This window comes from Microcebus murinus, chromosome 16 (genome assembly GCF_040939455.1).
Source record: "Microcebus murinus isolate Inina chromosome 16, M.murinus_Inina_mat1.0, whole genome shotgun sequence".
NCBI classification, from domain to species: Eukaryota; Metazoa; Chordata; class Mammalia; order Primates; family Cheirogaleidae; genus Microcebus; species Microcebus murinus.
Window position 1 is genome coordinate 41354292 of NC_134119.1, and position 22078 is coordinate 41376369.

At 39.5% G+C, this 22078-nt stretch overlaps 1 protein-coding gene across 1 annotated transcript; it reads left to right on the forward strand.

Moving 5' to 3' along the window:
- The first annotated feature begins 380 nt into the window (after nucleotides 1–380).
- On the forward strand, nucleotides 381–21256 carry ZNF133 (zinc finger protein 133). Its single transcript, XM_076011161.1, has 5 exons — nucleotides 381–513; nucleotides 1800–1978; nucleotides 12045–12171; nucleotides 12644–12739; nucleotides 19331–21256. The coding sequence occupies exons 3-5, from the start codon at nucleotides 12051–12053 to the stop codon at nucleotides 21073–21075; spliced, it is 1962 nt and encodes a 653-aa protein (XP_075867276.1). The 5' UTR covers nucleotides 381–513; nucleotides 1800–1978; nucleotides 12045–12050; the 3' UTR covers nucleotides 21076–21256.
- The last annotated feature ends 822 nt before the right edge of the window (nucleotides 21257–22078 follow it).

Consider the following 22078-nt stretch of genomic DNA (forward strand, 5'->3'; position numbering starts at 1 on the left):
GCCGGGGAGTCCAGAAGCCACCGCGACACTGACAACCCGGGCAAGAAGTTCAGTCCAGGGTCAGCAGGCGCCACCCTACCCCTCCCAAAAAAACGAACAGAAGTGCCCCTCGACGTCATTTCTGCGCGCCGAGGGGCGGGTGAGAAGGATGCGGAAGTCACCCGCAGGGGTCACTGGGGAGTGTAGTCTTTGTAGTCTTGGAGGCAGAGGCGTTCAGAGAGAGGGTCATCGTAGGGCGAGGAGCTTCACCGGAGTCTCTACGTGTTTTATGCTTGTGGTTTTAAGAAAAAAGGGGGAAATCCAGGTGCCACAGTGGCCGTTCTCCAGGTGACAGGGCTCGTTACCCAGGAGCGGCTCCGTCGGAGGCCAGTGGGAACTGCCGGCTGTCAGTGCGCTTCTGGTCGCGCTGAGCATCCTGGGAGCTGTGGTCCCGGCGCCGTGCCGAGCATTCGTGGTAGTGGAGGAGGTCCTCAGCTGGTGGCCGGAACGACCCCTTGTTCTTTGGGGGCGCTGGTGAGTGAGGCTCCCGAGGGATCCTTGCTGCAGTCGTACCCTTTCCGTGCGGAAGGGAAGGTCCTAAAAGGCTGGCCGGTCTATGGGCTGGGCCTGGGGATGGCGCGGGGGGTGGGGGGAAGGTGCTGGCATGGCTCAGGCCGTGCCCTCCCGGATGTCTTATTTTAGGGGTGTGGGCGCGCATCTCCGAGAGAGCTGAGTGAACCTCACTTGTGAAGCTGGGTGGTGGTGGGTGCGGGGCTCAGGCTTTCTGTCTTAGAGCTCTTAGGGACAGGTTTGGCCTGGGCTGAAATTGCGGTGTTGGGCGGGGTGGAGGGTGGGGGCGTCGCTCATGCTACAAATAACCGGGTTTTGTGGGATTGAATAAAGGGAAGATTTTGGCAGTCAGATATTGCCCAGGTGGTGGGGTGGGGACTGTCCTTTTGGTCATGTGCCCCCAAGGTTTGGTCTGTTAGGGGGTGATTGTCTTCTGGCCTAACTACCCCTCTGCTTTTTTGGGGGTGGAGCGAGGTACTGGCGGCTGACTTGGCCAAACAAGCTGGAGTTGGAGTTGGACTGAGTGTGGGGTGACAATTGTAGGCGATCTCAGGGTCTCAACTGGGCTGGTCGCCCCTGGGTTTGGGGCTTGGAGAAAGAGGTCGGGCTGGGGCCCACGGGGCAAGTTTTAAAAGAAAGGTTCCAGAACTGTCACTGATCACAAGAATCATGGATTCCTATGTTTCTGGTATGGCCAAGCTTTGGGATTTTAAGTTCCATTTAAATTTTTTATTTCAGGAAAATTTTAAACAGCCAGAAGTAGATAGAACTCCATAGACCAAATCTCTGTCTCCCATATTCAACACTTGCCACTTCTTGACCAATCTTGATTCATCTCAAAGTGGACAGGAGGAGAATCCTTACAACCCCCAGAGGTTCACCATCATTGCCCTCACTGTTTAAGAGCATGGTCTCCACAGCCAGATTTCCTCTAGGCTCCCTCACTTTGTAGCTGTATCACCTTGAGCAAGTGGCTGACCTTACTGTGCCTCAATTTTCTTATCTGTAAAATGAGGATAATACATTGAGTTGTTGCAAGGATAGAATAGGTAAAACTCATAAAGTGCCTGGAACAGTCTCTAGTATTAATATTTACTAAGAGCTCAATATTTGTTACCTTTCATTATTAATAGCAGGCGCAGAGAGGATCACCTCATGCTGAGAGTCAACAGCATGTCAGGACAGCCTGTATTCCAGCTCTGTTCTCAGGAAGCTGCCCACAGTTCTTTTCTAGTTTTTTTCTGTGACAGATCCGTTCCTGATGCCATTAAGAAAGAGAAAGTGCTACTCTGCTGGAGCTTGAGGATTTCCATTGACATTCCTGAACATTTTTTGGTTCTTGTTCTGCCTCCTGTGGCCCCTTCCTGCCCAGAGAGGACTGCCTGCTGGGGAAAGGGAGTCTCCCGGGCTCCTGACAGCCCAGCTTCAGGTGGGTGCTACTTACCTTTTGCATTTCCAACCATGAATGGGTTTCCTTTGCTCAAGTTGGACATCTGTGTCCTACAGTGTCCCATCCAGGGATCAGAGTCTCAGCTGGTTCCCGTAGGAAAACAAGCCTATTCTAAGGGTGACAGCTTTCACAGGGAATATATTTGAGGCCTCATGCTCTCATTTATTAGATCTCCATCCTTGCCCCTACTTTCCTTCTGCCAGTGTTTGTTCAACCCTGCTCATTCCCAGGGTTTGGCCGGTGCTATCAAGTTGTCAACATTCTGTTCTTTTGTCTTCTAATGCCCTTCCTTACTCTTCTCCCTGATAGACTAGTTAAGCAAATCCAGTCATATCATTTCACCCGTGAATACTCCAATAGGCATCTCTAACACAAAAGGACTTTTTGTTTTAATGTAATCACGATTTCACTGTTACGTCCAACAAAATTAATAACTAACCTGATTTAATACCCAACCCATATTCAATTTTCCCCAATTGTTTATTTTTATTTAGTTAGTTATTTAGTTAGTTAGTTATTTTGAGACAGGGTCTCACTCTGTTGTTCAGGCTAGAGTACAGTAGTGTCATCATAGCTTACTATAGCCTCCAACTCCTAGACTCAAGTGATCTTCTTGCCTCATCCTCCCAAAGTGCTGGAATTATAGATGTGAACCACCACACCTAGCTTCTCCCCAATTCTTTAAAAAATTCCATTTTTCCCCGGTCAGAATAGCCCTGGTCAGAGGCAGGAGAGGGAGAAGTATCTGGAAACAACATGATAGTTTTCTCTGTCTCTGCCCCTCTGGCCTTCTCTTTCTTCTGACCTTGCTGATCTGCATTAACAGCTGTCTAACTTGATACAAGCTGGGCATCTGTATTTTCCTTGCATCCTGGTGGTTTCCAAATATACCTTCCATTTGATTGGCTGTTGTGTCCTCTCAGTTCCACCTGTGCATACTCCTTGATTCCTCTTCCTTCCCTTTGTCTCCATTTCTGTACTGCCCAAGCTTCCTGTCTCTTCCATCTTCTTGCTTTGCTTTTCCTCCCTTTTAGAACTCAACTCCTTGAAAGAATTATCTGTACTTGCTGTCTCCATTGCCATCTTTCCCTTGTCTTTTAGACATTTCAATAAGGCTTTTCAGTTCTACCCACCAAAACATATCCTTGTCAAAGTCACCAGTGTTCTCCCTGTGGTTAAAGGACCAAGTTAGTTCTTAGCAACATTTTATATAATTGCTTATTTCCTCCTTAATATATCCTTTCACGTGGTTGCTCATGATTTTTGGGTCTTCCTGGTTTTCCTCCTGCTTCATAGGCTGCTCCTACTTTCTCTCCTTTTCTAGCTCCCCCTCTTCTTCCAAACTTCCACTGTGGAAGGTGCCAGTTTAGTTTTTAGACATCTCATCTTCAGCTGTACTGTCTCCTTGGTGGTCTTGTCTACTCTCAAGTCTTTAAATGCCATTTGTCTGAGACTCAGGCTAGATCTCTGCTTTCAACTTTACATCCCAGTGTCCTACTATCTCCTTCACATTTCTACTTGAACATCTGATGGGCATCCCAAACCTCAAACTCTGATCATGTCCCCAGAATATGCTCTGCTTCATTGGAGTATAGATAATTCTTTCAAGGAGTTTAGCTCTAAAAGGGAGCAGAGACGTGGCAACTCCTTCCTTCAGATGGCTCAAGCTCAAAATCTTGGAGTCATCTTTGATTCCTTTCTTGTTTTTACACCCCATCCACACTAAGCAAATATGGACTCTAACAATCTCCAACCCTTGCTGTCTGGTCCAGGCACTATCTCACCTGGATGATCATAACCTTCGAGTGGTCTCCTTGCTTCTTCCCGTGTCCCCTAAGGTATATTAATCAGTACAGCAACTGGAGGGATCTTTTAAAATGTAAATCAAATCATGTCATGTGTTTGCTCAAAACCTTCCAGTGGCTTCTCATCCTAACCAAAGTCAAAACCAATGTCCTACAAAGCTAGGTCTGATCTCCCTACATTTTATTCTTGGATTTCATCTCTACCACTCTGTCTTAGTCATGCCACACCAGCCCCAGTGAACTTCTGTTCCTTGATCACACCAGCCTGACTCTTGCACCAGGACCTTTGCTCTGCCTGTTCTGCTGCCTGAGATGTTCTTTTCAGAGCTGTCCACTTGGTTACTCCCCACTGTCCTTCAGATTGTCACTCAGTCACCTCAAAGAGGCCTTCCCAAACCACCCTATTGAAAATTCCAAAACCTATTTTTCTTCTTCCCTGCTTTATTTCTCTTTATATCACTCGTCACGTTCTGATAATACTCTGTGTCCTATTTATTCATGTAATATGTCCATCTTCCTCCTCTAGACTTCCATGTCAGTGAGGGCAGGTGTTTTTCTGTTTGTTCACTTTTGTATCCCCAAGGTCTATAGTAGTATGTATCACACAGTAGGAGCTTAATAAATGTTTGCTGAACAAAGGAATAACCCAGACTTGTGTGTATAGAGCTAATTCTTGGAGTAATGGGTGAGGCAGCCTGGAATATTGGAAAATGGTCTGCAGAGACTGTCACAAAGCTCCTGCCATTGCCCTAGTACCTCAACTGGTGTACAGGTGGGGAGGAATTGAAAGAGTTCACAGAGATGGAATCAGTCAGTCTTGGTAATTGGTTTGATATGGAAGGTAGGGGAAAGTAGTCATGGGACTAAGTAAATGCATGGATGATAGGGAAGATGCTTTGTCATTAAGAAAGCTGAAGAGAGAGAAGGCACAGTGTGTCTGGAAGGGTTCTGGTTATTGATTGCTATACAGTAAATCACCCTAAAACGTAGTGGTTTAGAAGAACGACCATGTGATAATCTCTCACAGTTCTTTGGGTTTACTTGCATCAGCTGGGCAGTCCTTGCTCTGTGTGATAGATCTCACTATTGCTGCAGTCATTTGGGGACTCACTTGGGTTGGAATGTGCAAGATGGTTCCCTCACATATTTGGCACTTTAGTGAGTTGGCTGGAAGGCTGGAGTCTGGTAAGACAGCCAAGCCTCATTCTCTCCATGTAGTATCGTGGCCTCTGCCGCTCTGCATGGTCTCTCCAGCAGGATATTGAACTTCTTACATCGTATCTTAGGGCTCCCAAGAGTAAAAGCTGTCTAGCCTTCTTAAGACTTAAGACTGTAACTGGCACCGTGTCACCTGTGTCACATTTACTGGTTAAAACAGGAACAAAGCCAACCTGAAGGAGCTCCTAAAGCTTAAAGCTGGAGTAATTTTAACAGCAAAATTAACAGTGATGATACAGCTGATAAGATATGAATTCATACTGATATAAATAAATCATTGAATATAAATAAATAGGGAGACTGAATAGCTTTTGCTTACAGAAGAATTCTAAATAATGAATTTAAAATGAAAGAAGGAAATAGAACATTGTCATTTGGAAGACATCACAATAATACCTGTTGCAGACAGGCCCCACAAACATACTCTAAAATCAGTGGATGGAAGTTTGAAGAGAAATAGGATATTTGTATAATCTTGAAGTATTTCTCCCAAGGTATTTATTCATTATAAAGGGAAATATAGTGACTTTACAGTGGAGAAACCCAGCAGACACTACCTTAACCAAGTGGTCAAGATCAAAGTTAACATCACCAATAATGAGATATATCAGTATCATGAACTCATTGAGATGGTGAACTGAAAAGGATACATTATCACAGCAGCTGAGATATTCTAATGAAAAATGAAATAACCTCATTCTAATCATGAAAAAACATCAGACAAACCAAAATTGAAGGATATTCTTCAAAAGCATCAAGTTCACAAAAAAACAAGAAAAGACACAGGATCTGACACAGATTGGAGGAGGTTAAAGATATATGACAACTAAATACAATATGGAAACCTCAGTTGGATCTTGGACCAGAAAAAGTACATAAATGGAAAAACTGGCAAAATTTAATTAAGGTCTTTAGTTCAGTTAGTATCATTGTGTCAGTGTTAATTTCCTGGTCTTAATAATCGCACTTACAGTTTTCTAAGATGTTAACATCAGCAAAAGCTGGGTGAAAGATATATGGGAATTGATATTTTTGCAGTTTCTCTGTAAGTGTAAAATTAGTTCAAAATAAAAAGTTTTAAAAATCCATCAATCCTATATTCTTGAATTTTGTTGTTTTTTGTTTTTTATCCTTAGACCTCTTCATATGGTGTATTATAATAGATTTCCTAAAACTGAACGAGATTTGCATTCCTGGGTAAATTTCAGTTTTTCATGGTGAAATTTTTTGTTGTGGTGGTGTTAAACTCACTTCACTAATATTTTATTTAGAATTTTTTTCAATATTTATAAGTGATAATCTATAATTTTCCTTTTTGAACTGTCATCAAGTTTAGGTCCCAATGTTATACTTTCTTTATAAGAATGAGGACTTTTAGCCAGGCGCGGTGGCTCAGGCCTGTAATCCTAGCACTCTGGGAGGCTGAGGCGGGAGGATTGCTCGAGGTCAGGAGTTCGAAACCAGCCTGAGCAAGAGTGAGACCCCATCTCTACTATAAATAGAAAGAAATTAATTGGCCAACTAATATATATATAAAATTAGCCGGGCATGGTGGCGCATGCCTGTAGTCCCAGCTACTCGGGAGGCTGAGGCAGCAGGATTGCTTGAGCCCAGGAGTTTGAGGTTGCTGTGAGCTAGGCTGACGCCACGGCACTCACTCTAGCCTGGGCAACAAGCGAGACTCTGTCTCAAAAAACAAAACAAAACAAAAGAATGAGGACTTTTTTTTCATTTTTCAGTGCTCTGGGGACAGTATTTGGAGCATTGGGACTATCTGGTGTGAAGGTTTAGTAGAATTTCACTGTGATCATCTTGGGTCAATTTTGGTAAATTATATTTCTTTGGAAGTTATTCACTTTATCTAGGTCTAAAAACTTATTTGTATAGAGCTCTGCAAATTGGTCTTACGTGACTTTTTAAAAATTGTTTTTTGGTGATTCAATAGTTATTTCCCCTTTGTCATTATTTATTTTGAGTATTTATGCTTTCTTTTCTTGTTTAAGTTAGCTAGTGTTTATTTTGTTGGGTTTTTTTTTTTTTTTTAGAAACTAGGATTTGATTTATTAGATCTACTGTTTTCTGTTCATTAATTTCTGCTTTCATTTTTATTATTTCCTTCTTTGTACTTTCTTTTGGATTACTTAATTTTACTAGCTCTTTAAGCTGGAAATTTAATTCTAATTTTTTTTGGAAAAGTATTTTTTTTTTTTTTTTTTGAGACAGAGTCTCACTTTGTTGCCCAGGCTAGAGTGAGTGCCATGGCGTCAGCCTAGCTCACAGCAACCTCAAACTCCTGGGCTCGAGCGATCCTTCTGTCTCAGCCTCCCGAGTAGCTGGGACTACAGGCATGCGCCACCATGCCCGGCTAATTTTTATATATATATATATATATATATCAGTTGGCCAATTAAGTTTCTTTCTATTTATAGTAGAGACGGGGTCTCGCTCTTGCTCAGGCTGGTTTTGAACTCCTGACCTTGAGCAATCCGCCCGCCTCGGCCTCCTAGAGAGCTAGGATTACAGGCGTGAGCCACCGCGCCCGGCCTGGAAAAGTATTTAAGACTATAATTTTCCTCACTTCACTGTTTAAAATAAATCCCATACATATGTAGTGTTTTCATTATTATTTTGTAGGAATTTGTAATTTCATTTGTGTATTCCCTTTAATTCCCACCTTTGGGTATGCAACATTCAGCAAACTTTTTCTACTTTCCTCTTCTCCTTTCTCTTCTATTTTAGTGGCCTTTCAACCTTATTAGGACATACAGCGATATAACTTAGCATATATTTTTTGCTTCTTTTTTCTTCCCCTTTTTATAATATATCTACAATTATGTATATTAAATGCTCATCATCAGTCTTTTGCTAAAGTTTCTTCTGGAGTATCTGGCTTTGAATAATTTTTTTGGTCAGACTTTTTTTTTGTGGTAACTATGCAGAACATAAAATTGACCATTTTAACCATTTTTGAGTGAACAGGTTAGTAGCATTGAGTACATTCAACATTGTTGCACATCATCACCACCTAGAAATTTTTTCATCTCCCTAAGCTGAAACTTCATACCCGTAAACAATAACTCCCCACTTTCCCTTGCCCCTAGCCATCTCAATCACCATTCTATTTTCTGTGAATTTAACTATTCTAGGTACCTCATATGAATGGAATCAAATATTTGTCCTTTTATTTCTAGTTTATTTCACTGAGCATAATGTCCTAAAAGTTCATCCATATTGTAGAATGTGTCAGAATTTCCTTCCTTTTTAAGGCTGAATAATATTCTAGTGTGTGTGTGTGTGTGTGTGTGTTTTCTAAGGGATCCTCAAAAAAATTATCAGCAGAAATCTTGGGAATCCAGAAGGCAGTGGATTGATATATTCAAAGTGCTAAAATAAAATAAAAACTGCCAATCAAGAATCCTATATCTGACAAAACTTTCCTTCAACACTAAGAGAAAATTAAGACATTCTCAGATAATCAAAAGCCAATGGAGATCATTACCACTAGATCTGCCCTGCAAGGAATACAAACAAGAGTCTTTGAAATGAAACGAAAGGACATAAGGCAATTACTAGAAGCCATGTGAAAAAATAAAGTTCTTTGCTAAAATAAAGTCCTCTGCTAAATACATCAGTAGTAATATAAGCTAGCATTTCATTATAACTTTGGTTGTAACTTTTTGTTTTCTACATGACTTAGGAGGATACTGCATTAAAAAAATTTTGTCTTGACCACATAATACATAAAGATATAATTTTATGACATCAATAACTGACTGGAGATGGGATGGAACTGTATAGGGACAAAGTTTTTGTTTGTATTGAAGTTAAGCTAATAAATTCAAATTAGGGTTTTATTTAACTTTAGAATAATAAATAAAATCTCATTGATAACCACAAAGAAAATTGCTATAGAATATATAGAAAAGGAAATGAAAAGGGAATTTAAAAGTTGCACTAAAAAAAAATGACCTAAAGATTCAGGAATCCGTGTGTCTAGTGAGTAAAAGAATGAATAGGAAATTAAAAAAAAAGAATTAAAATTAAAAAAAAAAATGACCTAAAGATAAAAGAAGAGTACTACAGGAGATGAAGGACAAAAAGCTGCAAGACATGTGGAAATAAAAAGCAAGATGGCAGATACAAGTCTCTCCTTATTAGTAATTACTTTATATGTAAATGGATTAAACTCTCCAACCAAAAGACAGAATTTGACATAGTGTAGGGAAAAACACCAAAACATGATTCAACTATATGCTATGTACAGGAGACTCATTTTAGATCCAAAAACACAGGTAGTTTGAAAGTAAAGGATGGGGCCAGGAGCAGTGGCTCATGCCTGTAACCCAAGCACTTTGGGAGGCCAAGGCAGGAAGATGGCTTGAGCTCAGGAGTTTGAGACCAGCCTGAGCAAGAGTGAGACTCCATCTCATTAAAAAAAAAGAAAAGAATAATAAAAAAAGAAAGTGAAGGATGGAAAAGATGTTTCATGCAAATAGTAACCAAAGAGAGTGGAAGTGGCTATACTAATACCAGAAAAAATAGACTTTACTTTAAATCAAAAAAAGCTTACAAGAAATAAGACATATTAGTGTAAGTTTTAGTACAGCAAGAAGATATAAAAATTATACACACTTGCACACCTAATAATAGACCCACAAAGTATCTGAAGCAAAATTGGCAGAAGCGTAGGAAGAAATAGACAGTTCTACAAAACGGAGATTTCAATATTCCACTCTCAATAATGGATAGAACAATAAGAAAGACAATAGGTAAAGAAATAGAGAACTTTAATAGGACAATAAACTTTAATAGGACGATAAACCAAACAATAGGAATACATATTCTTAAGTGTAGATGAGACATTTTCCAGGATAGGGCCACAAATTAAATATCCATAGATTTAAAAATATAGATACCTTAAGAAGTATCTTATACCACAACAAGATGAAGTTTGAAGTCAATAACAGAAGGAAAACTGAAAAACTAACAAATATGTGAAAATTAAGCAACATACTTTAAACCAGTGCATAGAAGAAGAAACCACAAGGGAAATTAGAAAGTACTTAAGAGACAAATGAAAACAAAAACAATATATCAAAACTTATGGGATAAAAAGAAAACAAACTAAAATCTGGAGATAAAAAGTACAATAACTAAAATGAAAAATTCATTAGAGGGCTTCAGAAGCATATTTGAACATACAGAAGTATCAGCAAACCTGGGATAGGATGAAGTAAAAGTGCTAGGAGGGAAATTTTTAGCTGAAATGCTTATATTAAAAAGAAGAAAATTTTCCAGGGAACAACCTAATTTTACAACTTAGGGAACTAGAAAAAAAACCTCAATAAACTAAACCCAAAGCTAGCAGTAGGAAGGAAATAATAAACATTAGAACAGATTCAAAGAATATAGAGAACAGAAAAATAATAGAGAAAGTCAATGAAACTTAAAGGTAGTTCATCAAAAACATTGACAAATCTTTAGCTATCCTGACTAAGAAAACAAGCAACATTTACTAACCTCAAATTATTAAAATTAGACATAAAAGGATTATCACTTATTTTTGCAGAAATAAAAAGGATTAAAAGAGAGTACTATGAATTATATGCCAAGAAGTTGGATAACCTAGATGAAATAGACAGATTCCTAGACACAAAATCTATCAAGACTGAATCATGAAGAAATGGAAATTTTTAATAAGCATGTAACTAATAAGGAGATTGAGTCAGTAATCAAAACCCTCCTGACAAAGAATCAAATCCTTCTAGACCTGATGGCTTTACTGGTGAATTCTACCAAACATTTAGAGAAGAACTAACACCAGTCCTTCTCAAACTATTCCAAAAGTATTAAAGAGGAGGAAGCACTGCCTAACTCATTCTATAAGGTCATCATTACTCTCATAGCAAAATCAGACAAAGATACTACAAGAAAACTATAGATAAATATCCTTTATGAATATTTATGCAAAAAAACCTTCAACAAAATACTAGCAAACGGAATTCAACAACATATTAATAGAATTATACACCATGACCAAGCAGAATTTATTTCAGGAATGCAAGGATGGTTCAACATATAAAAATATCAATGAATATAAAATGTTACTTTAACAGATGGAGGAATAAAACACATGCTCATTTCAATTGATGCAGAAAAGAATTTGACAAAAATCAGTATCCCTTTATGAAAACAAACTGGAAACTACCTCAACATAATAAAGGTCATATATGAAAATCTCACAGCTAACATACTCTATGATGAAAGAGTGAAAGCTCTAACATCAGGAATAAGGCAGCAATACTCACATTTGCCACTTATAGTCAACAGAGTATCAGAAGTAGGCAAGAAAAAGAAATAAAAGCCATCTGAATTAGAAAGGAAAAATCACAATTATCTGTGTTTGCAGATAACAGGATCTTATATGTGGAAGACTCTAAAGATTACACATGTACACAAAATCTAGAACAAAATCAACACACAAAAGTCAGTTGCATATCTATAGACTAACAATGAACAATCCTAAAAGAAAATTAAAACAATTTTATTTAAAACAGCATTGAAAAGAATAAAATACTTAGGAATTAATCAAGGAGGTGAAAGCCATACACATTGAAAACTACAAAACATTGCTGAAAGAAATTAAAGAAGATATAAATGGAATGACATCACATGTTTATAGATTGGAAAGCTTAATAATGTTAAAATGATAATACTACCCTAACTAATCTATACAGTCAGTATAAGCCCTGTCATAATCCTATTTTTTTTCACAAAAATAGAAATATTCATACTAAAGTTCATATGGAATCTCAAGGGACTCTGAATACCTAAAACAGTCATGGAAAAAATAATAAAGTTGAAAGACTACACTTCCTTATTTCAAAATTTACTACAAAGCAACAGTAATCCAACCCATGGTTCTGGCGTAAAGATAGACTTACAGACCAATGGACTAGAATAGAGCACATCCATGGGCAAAGCTGGCTCCTGGGTAACCAGGGCTGGGTTTTGTGTTACAGGCACACATGGCATTCAGGGATGTGGCTGTGGACTTCACCCAGGAGGAGTGGAGGCTGCTGAGCCCTGCTCAGAGGACTCTGTACAGGGAGGTGATGCTGGAGAACTACAGCAACCTGCTCTCACTGGGTAAGCATGGGACATGCAATTTTATTGCTGAGAATTTTAGGCTATGCTTGAAGCAGCCATCTTGGTTTGTGCCTTGGCTTTGCTTTTTGTGTTAGACTCCAAAGCAAAGACATTTTGTTTCCTGTTTCCCCAGTGAAGGTCTGATTTCATAGAATTGAAAAGGGATAGATTTGTGTCTGCACATGTATGTGTGCGATGCTCTGCATTTGTAGCCCTTGCCCAGGCTGGGGCTCTCTTCCTAAATTAACTTCTTTTGAATAAGAGAGGTGTTCATCCACTCAATGTGGAGTGGAATCAGTGTGCTCTCATGCAAGTTTACCTTCCCCCTTCCTCCCTTCCATTGCTGAGAGCCCACTGTTCTCAGATCTTTGTGCCATCCTTTGAAGTTCCTCACCTAGTTTGGATCTGGATTCTTGACTGGGCCCTGGATCCTATAACCCACAGTTACCTTGTTTTCTTTTCCTGTGAGCAGGAATTCCATTTTCTAAACCAAAACTCATTACCCAGCTGGAGCAAGGAAAAGAGACTTGGAGAGAGGAGAGAAAATGTCCACCAGCCACTTGTCCAGGTGAGTGGAGAACACTGGGCAGATGGGGCCCAAGGCTGTCAGTAGCCCAGAGGCTTGGGAGAGAGGAGCCATTGCTGAAATGCTGAGATGGGAAGGTATTCTTCTGCCTCCCAGGCTGTTGTTTAGATCAGCAAGAATATGGAAGAAAAAACAAACAAACAAAAACTGATCTAGAGAGAAAAGACAAGTCTGGAGGGAGAAGAAAAGCTTAGAAAGCAAGTCAAGAAATTGAAATGGAATTCTAAAAAAACTGTGAGCTAAGTATGTCTCTTACATTTTTTATGGTCCATTTCACCTCTTAGCCCTTAAAGCCTAAACTATTTACTATCTTTAAAAAAAAGTTTGCTGACCCCCACCTCTAGTAGTGTATAATATATAGCCTTAATGGTTTATAGTCTACTTAATTTGGGTACCACTTTATGTAAATCATACAAACATTATAATTGCACAGTTTCAGTTAGCCCTTTCTCCCAGCATCCTTTATGCCAAAGTTGTCATTTGTATTATACGCTCCATATGTGGTTTTTTAATTAAGAGAAAAAAATAGTCTTTTTATACTCATCTAGATAATTTACTGTATTCTATTCTCTTCATTTTTATCCCGAAGATCTGAATTTCTCCTTGGTATCATTTTTCTTCAACCTTAAGGACTTCATTTAGCATTTCTTGTGGTGCAGGTACAATGTATTCTCTTATATTTTGTTTTTCTGAAAGTGGTTTTTTTTCACAACTTCATTCTTGAAGGATATTTTCATTGGATATACAGGGTGCTCCTTTGTTCATCTTTTTATGTTAAAATAAAAATAATATGACTTGGGTGTTTTGCTTTTTAAGTAGCAGCATGAAGTTGGTATAGCATTTTATGCCAAACTGAGTGGTATTACTTTTAAGAGGGACTTTGGCCTTTCATGTTTTTCTTTGTAGAGACTAGCTCTCACTATTGCCCAGGCTGGTCTCAAACTCCTGACCTCAAGCGGGTCCTCTGACCTTAGCCTCCCAAAGTGCTAGGATTACAGGTGTGAGCCGCTGTGCCTGGCCTTTTTTTTCTTACAGTTCTGGAGGCTGGAAGTCCAAGATCACAGTGTTAGTAGGTTTGGTTGCTCTGAGGCATCTCTCCTGGGATTACAGATGGCCACCTTCCTGCTGTGTCCTCACATGGCCTTTTCTCTGTGCTTGCAGTACACCCCTGTTATCTCTTCCTCTTCTTAAAAGGGTACCAGACTCATTGGAGTAGGGCCCACTAATGACCTCACTTACCTTTTAACTCTTTAAAGGCCCCATCTCCAAATATAGTCACACATAGGGTTCAATGTGAATTTGGGGGAACACAGTTCAGTCCATAATAGCATCCTTGTGAGGACCTCATAGTAGTTTCATAGATTCTCAACTGAATATACAGTTCCATAAAATATCAGTTGGGTATGTAAGTCCATTGGATCTCAGTCCTATGAAGAAAGAAGTAAAGATATGAGGGACTGATGTATAAGGAGAAAGGTCATGGTTTGGAGCCCCAAGAAGAGTTAGGGAACTAGGGTGGTCATGGTGCTTAAGCAAAGTGAGCCAGAAAGTAGAATAAAAGGCTGTATCAGAGAAGGGAATGGGCACAGGAGTGACTTTGAAGATTGTGCAGTGTCTGTGGACAGTGTCCAAAGTATTATATAAGTGCCTGTTGAAGAGTAAAGTCAGTGTTGCTGAGAAGCCAGAATGTCAGCCAGTGGTTCATCCCCACAGAACCCCCTGAGAGTGGTGACAGGTACTGGAGTAGAGAGGTTGTGAGCCAGGTGATCTGGTCTTCAGGGGAGGATGTGAAATGAAGAGGGCTGTGGACGATCCTAAAATAAGTTTAATAGGTTATGGTGTGGAAGGTACATTACAAAACAAGGACATTTGCCCAACGCTGTAATGCTCGACATATGAGAGGAAAAAGCTGTTCATCTACTTGAGGAAGACACAAAAGTCTTCCTCTTAGGGGACAGCAGAAGTACATCTAGCCAAGAATATGGAAGGCATATTGGATAGAGAGGAAAACGACATAGGGACATTATCTGATCTGAATGTTCATTCTAAATTGTCAGGAGGAGGCTGGGAAAATGCCATATACCCAGACCTTTGTACATTTATACAAATACTTATTTTTTTCAACCTGAAAAATATGTAATTATTGAAACATTTACATTAATAGTAAGCAGTTTACTCATAATTGTTTTAAGTTTAAACTTATCTTTTGATTTATCTGTTTTGTGTTTAATCTTTAATTTAAAGAAAAATAGTAGCTCTTACAACAGTGTTAAGCAAATTAAAACCTGAAGAATGCTTTACAAATTTAAGGAACAAATCTTTGTGATTGCCTAGAAAGCTATCTTAGAAATCCAAAATACAGGTATAATGGAGGAAAAGACTGTTCTGTTTTAGGTATAAAATATATCTTGACAGTTTCATTCTATATTTGAGACCTGGATTTAGGAAAGGCAGTAAGAGAATCCTCAGAACAGTCTAGTTACAAGAAAAGCATAGAGTTGTCTTGGGTACTTCATTGATCAGAATACTAATACAGTTATATAATATAGTAAATAAACATAACAGGATTGTTTGCAACAACATGGATAAATCTGGAGGATAATACCTTAAGTGAAATAAATCACAGCTAAACAAATACTGCTCAGTCTTACTTATATGTGGAATCTAAAAAAGTCAAACTCATAGAAACAGAGTGGAATGGTGGTTACAATTGAGGGATGGGATGGTTGGGGAGATGTTGATCAAATAATACAAAATTTCAGATAGAAGTAATACGTTCAAGAGCTCTATTGTATAACATGGTGACTATAATTAATAGCAATGTATCATATTCTTTAAAATTGCCAAGACATTGCGTGCTGATAAGTTTCATAAAAGAAAAAAAAAAATAAATAAAAAATAAAATTGCCAAGACAGTAGATTTTAGGTGTTCTCACCACAAAAAAATGATAGATATATGAGGTATTACCCATGTTTATAATGTTGACTTAGCGATTTCACAATGCATACATATTTCAAAACATGTACATGATAAATGTATACAATTTTTATTTTTCAATTAAAAATTAATTCATTTTTTAAAGAGTAACAGGAGTCACCATAATCATTAAGAATTTTAAACCATCCTGAAGTAAACTATCCTTGTTATTTAACTTGACTGAGGAGTCTGTTAAGAGGTAACACAAAAGCATAAGAATGAGACTGTTGAAAATTAAAAATATACATATAGTAAGGCAAAAATAGAGCTTTTGTTTCCTAATTAGAGTACACAGAAGACAAAAATTAATTATTTTTTATATAGAGGATAGAAATTATACACTATTATAATTCCCTGTTACCAGTTTTCTTATTGGTTTAAGCTATTTTCTTTATGGATATGCTATGTAATTGTACATGTTTTTAAGCATGTATATTACTCAGTGTTGATAGACAGTATTTAAAGTTTTAATTTATAGTCTGTAAAATAATTAACTTATTTAATATTAACATAAGGCGATCCTGTTAGTTTAGGCAAGAATATAAGTAAAATTATTGCATGGGAACTCTATATTGTTTAGTTTTTTCAATTTTTTGTTTAAATATTTATTGATTTTCATAATGCTTTCTTAATAGGAGGTCTTAGAAATTAAAAAGCAACTTAATCAGTGTTGATGTAAAAAATTGTCTAAAAAATAATTCTGGAGTTATTTTGTTTCAAGTAATTGTAGATTTTCATAATTTCCAGCACTATCTGTATCCTTATCATAAACATGTGTGAATGCAATATTATTCATAGCTTATCTGATTTCTAAATAAGTATAGGTGAGTATCCCTTGTCTGAAATGCTTGGGACTATAAGTATTTAAGATTTCATATATTTTTGCATTTTGTAATATTTGCATATATGTAATGAGATATCTTGGGGATGGGACCCAAGTCTAAACAGGAACATTGATGTTTCATATATATCTTAAATACATAGCCTGAAAGTAATTTTATTTTTCCCTTGGGGATGCTGAATAAACCATGTTGTGTGCCTGCATTTTTACTATGACCTGTCACATGGGGTCAGGTGTGGAATTTTCCACTTGTGGGGTCATATTCATGCTCAAGAAGTTTTGGATTTTAGAGCTTGTCAGATTAGGGATGCTCAACCTGTATATGAGTCTTGTAGGTTTAGATTGATTAAACTTTCTTTGAAAAAGTGAACCAAGTTTTCTATAACTAGGATATTATGCTAATGCTATATTTACACTCTGATAAAATAAAGGAGAAGCTATTACATCTGTCTAATTTCCAGGCTTTATAATATTTAGAAATGTCACCCTTATAGTTACATACCAGCTAGTAAAAGTCTTTACATACGTAGTTTATAAGCCCTGAATGCCTCACCTACTTTCTTACAGTGTAACCTACTAACCAAAGCCCCTAACTTAACTAACAGCTGAAGTTTTTTCTTTAGAGCCAGAGCTCTAGCTGCAGCAAGATTTCCTTTAGAAACCAGCATATTAAAATAATTAGGAGTTCAATTTTTATTGTAATTTGGATATTCTTGAGATTTTAAATTTGTACCAGTGCTCATTAATCTCTATAAACCTATCAGTATGGGAGCACCTATAGACTTAAAATACTTTATAAACTAATTCATTAAGTTGGTAATATTTTGTGTTAAATCTCTGCTCAGACTAAATGTTTTGAGAGTATACACATAATGGCTGATTTTATAACCAACTGAAAAGATTGACCAGTGGAGAATTGAAATTTTGTTTTTCTTCTGTTATTCCCTATCAGTGTTAAAACTATGTTAAATTTAAAATTTCTCTGAAGTGGCCACTATGATTCTGAATTATATTTAGTATAAACAAAAGCCTGCCACTTTATATACATAGGCACAGAAATTGGATATACATATATAGGTATAAGAAGTCGACATACCAGAAGCCGTGGTTCCCATGGGGGGTTGAGGGCTTACCTGTGTGCCATAATCATAGTTACCATGCTTAAAAGAGAACAGACACAGGAGTTCTTTCTGCTAAAAGACCTACTTACCTAGTGACCTAATATGTATGAAAGGAAACCAAGGAGTTATCAGCAATTGCTTCCTTTTTCCCATCATATCGAAGAGTAAAAAACAGCCAACAAATCAAATCTAAAAACTGTTTGCTGGCCAGAAATAGAAATACAAAATCAGTTACAAGTTGTGGACTCCCAAACAACCTACATTAAACAAAATAATCTTAGTTAGAGCTCAGTGAAAGCAGTCAGGGTTCAGTCGTTGCTGTGGAATAGTCTAGAGAGACCATTGGTTGACCAGTCCTGAGTAGAAAGGGTTCAGGGAAAGCGTGCCTTCCCAGCAGGAGCCCCACAGCACTGGAGCTGGGGAGAAGTGGGCATCAGGTGGCTCCTCAGACTGGCAGCAAAGCCTGATAGCTACTGTCATCAAAGGCCACCAGAGCTACTGAAGAAAGAAGCTGAGCTTATTTATTGGCTAGGCAGTCAAACACAAAAGGGAAAGGATTCACTTAGCCATTTGCTGAGTGGAAAGGGTCAGGATTTTTAAGTGTTAAGAAAGGGTGGTTATGCTATTTATAATCAGGATTGCAGAGTAACATTCTGTATAGGATGGAATAATACTGGAATGTAGATGTTTACACAGTTCTAATAAGCCTGATTGTTCATTGGTCACGAAAACTGTTCAGGTAGATCTCATAAGATCTATAACTGGTTTCTCAAATTGCTTGGTCATTGATTGCCTTCAGCTGACCAGAACCAGTTGTGATGAAACAACACATTCAAAGTTGACATCTCCTACACAAGAGATACTCTAAGTAGAAAATTTTTCTTTTACATTGGTTTCTGGGGAAAATTTTATTTATGCTAATTATGGAAATAAACAATGCTTAGGTCAGGGACAGCAGGAAGAAGCATCTTTTAAGTCAGTAGGGGTCTAGATTATGTGCGTGTTGTCCATTGCTGACAGCCTACTGCCTTGTAGAAATTTTGGTACAAAGTAATCCTCTAACAAATATTTGTTAATGAGTGGGCAGACTCCTATGCAGGTGTTTCACACTTTCTCTTTAATCACTCTCTTATGCTGCTTCCTGCACCAGGGGTTTTCTGTCCACTCCAAATGATTGTTCTCTTGGTCTATCCCTTTGTCCTTACAGGGAAATAGGGGGAAATATAAGGACATTTTCACATGAGTCCTATGGTTAGATATCTCTCAAAGAAAAAAAAATATTTGTGGGCATGGTTTTTTATCAGTGTGGTGTGTATGAGTTGGAGGGTAATTGTAGTGTAGGGGAGACTGTTCCATATTAGCCCTATTTACATACCCCAAACTGCCTGTGATGCTTTTATAGTCTGATACATAGAATAGGTCTTAGGAGTAGATTTTCTGGATTGTAATAGAAGATGTAAGATGTAGTAATGGGCTGGAAAGTAGGCCGTGTAAAGGAAGTCTTGGTTGGGGAGCCCTTAGCTTGTAAGAATTTCAAAGAACAGGGGATCAAAAGTGTCACCATCAGACTAGGCAGAATTGCTCAGGCTGCCCCACTGAGGATTCAGTTCTGACTCGAACTTTTCTCTCTACAGAACCAAACACAGAACTCCACCTTGGTCCTTTCTTCCCTCCAGATTTGTCCAGTCAGAAATTCCCCGTGCAGCGTGTGCTGTGTAGTCATCCCCCCTGGATCTTTACATGCTTGTGTGCAGAAAGTCACGTCCAGCCGGGGGATCCACGCCCCGGGGACGAAGAGAAGCAGCAACAAGCCTCCGATAGAACTTCCTGGAGTGATAAAGCACAAGGTCAAGAGAGGCAAGGTGCCAAGCCTTTGTTTGGAAGGACAAAGAAAAGGACTCTGGGAGCGTTTCCCAGGCCACCCCAAAAGCAGCCAGTCAGCTCTCGGAATGGCATCAGAGGGGTGGAGATAGAGACCACACCAGCCCAGACAGGGAACCCTGAGGAAACGGACAAATTGTTGAAGAGGATAGAAGTCTTAGGATTTGGAACAGTCAACTGTGGAGAGTGTGGGCTGAGCTTCAGCAAGATGACAAACCTGCTCAGTCACCAGAGGATACACTCAGGAGAGAAGCCTTACGTGTGTGGGGTGTGTGAGAAGGGCTTCAGTCTAAAGAAGAGCCTCGCCAGACACCAGAAGGCACACTCAGGGGAGAAACCTATTGTGTGCAGGGAGTGTGGACGAGGTTTTAACCGGAAGTCCACACTCATCATACATGAGAGAACACACTCCGGCGAGAAGCCTTACATGTGCAGTGAGTGTGGGCGAGGCTTCAGTCAGAAGTCAAACCTCATCATACACCAGAGGACACACTCAGGGGAGAAGCCTTACGTGTGCCGGGAGTGTGGCAAAGGCTTTAGTCAGAAGTCAGCTGTCGTTAGACACCAGAGGACACACTTAGAGGAGAAGACCATCGTGTGCAGTGATTGTGGCCTGGGCTTCAGCGACAGATCAAATCTCATCTCCCACCAGAGGACACACTCAGGGGAGAAGCCCTACGCCTGCAAGGAGTGTGGGCGATGCTTTCGGCAGAGGACAACCCTCGTCAACCACCAGAGGACACACTCAAAGGAGAAGCCGTATGTGTGCGGAGTGTGTGGGCATAGCTTCAGCCAGAATTCTACCCTCATCTCTCACAGGCGGACACATACCGGGGAGAAGCCATATGTGTGTGGGGTGTGTGGGCGGGGCTTCAGTCTAAAGTCACACCTCAACAGGCACCAGAACATACACTCAGGGGAGAAGCCCATTGTGTGCAAGGATTGCGGACGAGGCTTCAGCCAGCAGTCAAATCTCATCAGACACCAGAGGACACACTCAGGGGAGAAGCCCATGGTGTGTGAGGAGTGTGGGCGAGGCTTCAGCCAGAAGTCAAACCTCATTGCACACCAGAGGACACACTCAGGGGAGAAGCCTTACGTGTGCCGGGAGTGTGGGCGGGGCTTCAGCCACCAGGCAGGCCTCATCAGGCACAAGAGGAAACACGCAAGGGAGAAGCCCTACATGTGCAGGCAGTGCGGCCTCGGCTTTAGCAATAAGTCGGCTTTAATCACGCATAAGCGGGTACACGCAGAAGAGAAGTCATGTGCGTGCAGAGAGTGTGGCCAAGGCTTTATCCAGAAGGCACTCCTCACCTTACATCAAATGACACACAAAGGGGAGAAGCCATGCCTGTGCAAGACTTATGGGCAAGGCATTGGCCAGAAATCTCACCTCAGTAGACACAGGAAAATGAAGTCTGGCCACCACAGACAGCCACTCCAGCCTGACCCTGAGGCCTATTCAGGGCAATCTTCTGAGCCCTTATATTCTCTTTGAAAGTGAAGATGATGACAAGGACTAGCAGTCAAAATTTTTATCCTTTTATGAATTGGAGAAGGAAATGCATTCCATAAGTGGTCAGAGGGCATTTGACTTAGTTTATTTTCTTCACACTAAGTCTTGTCCATGTTTTGTGGCCTTTTGTTCTAATAAACTTAGCTTCCTTACAAATCTGTAACCTTGGCTGTGTATTTCATTCTCTCACCTACAAAGGTAGGGAATAAGGAGCGATATAGATAGCTCGAACTCTTAAGTCCACTACTCCGCCAGCATTCATTTCTTTAGAAAACATAAGAACCAAATCATTTGTATATTTATTGGAAAGTCTAATCCTTTGTCTGAGGAGAGAATCTAGGAACTGTAGACAGAGATTTCAGGAGGGAAGAGAATCTTCCAGAAAATGTGGCTTCCTCTAGTCCAGTTTCATCTGCAGTGACCCTCCTCCCTTGGCTCTGTGACAGCTCCCTTTCCTGCTTCTCTCCTCCTGACTCTTAACATCTGTATTGTTGCCTTTGTGGAATCATCCCCTGACTTCCTGTGTTGCTTTCAGGCTTTAGTCCCTGGTCCTCCCTCTTTGGGGCCCTCTCACCAACACATTGTCCTCTGTCCTCAGGAGCCCAGTCCTGGGGCCTGGTCTTAGCTATGACTAAGCAGAGCCTTGGATCTCAGTTACACCTATATCATGCTACCAAGAACATGGATAACACCCAGCCACCCCAGCTATACCACCTCACTGGCACTCCGGTAACTACAGTCATGCACTGCATAATGATGTTTCAGTCAACAAGAGACCACATTATGACAGTGGTCCTATAAGATTATAATGGAGCTGAAAAATTTCTATCACCTAGTGACATCATAGGCCTTCCAGTGGGACAAAATGTGGAAGAAGAAAACTGGTATTGATGATCCTGACTCTATAGACCTAGACTAATATATATGTTTATGTCTTAGTTTTTAACAAAAAGGTTTAACGAGTAAAAAAAAATAATAATAATAA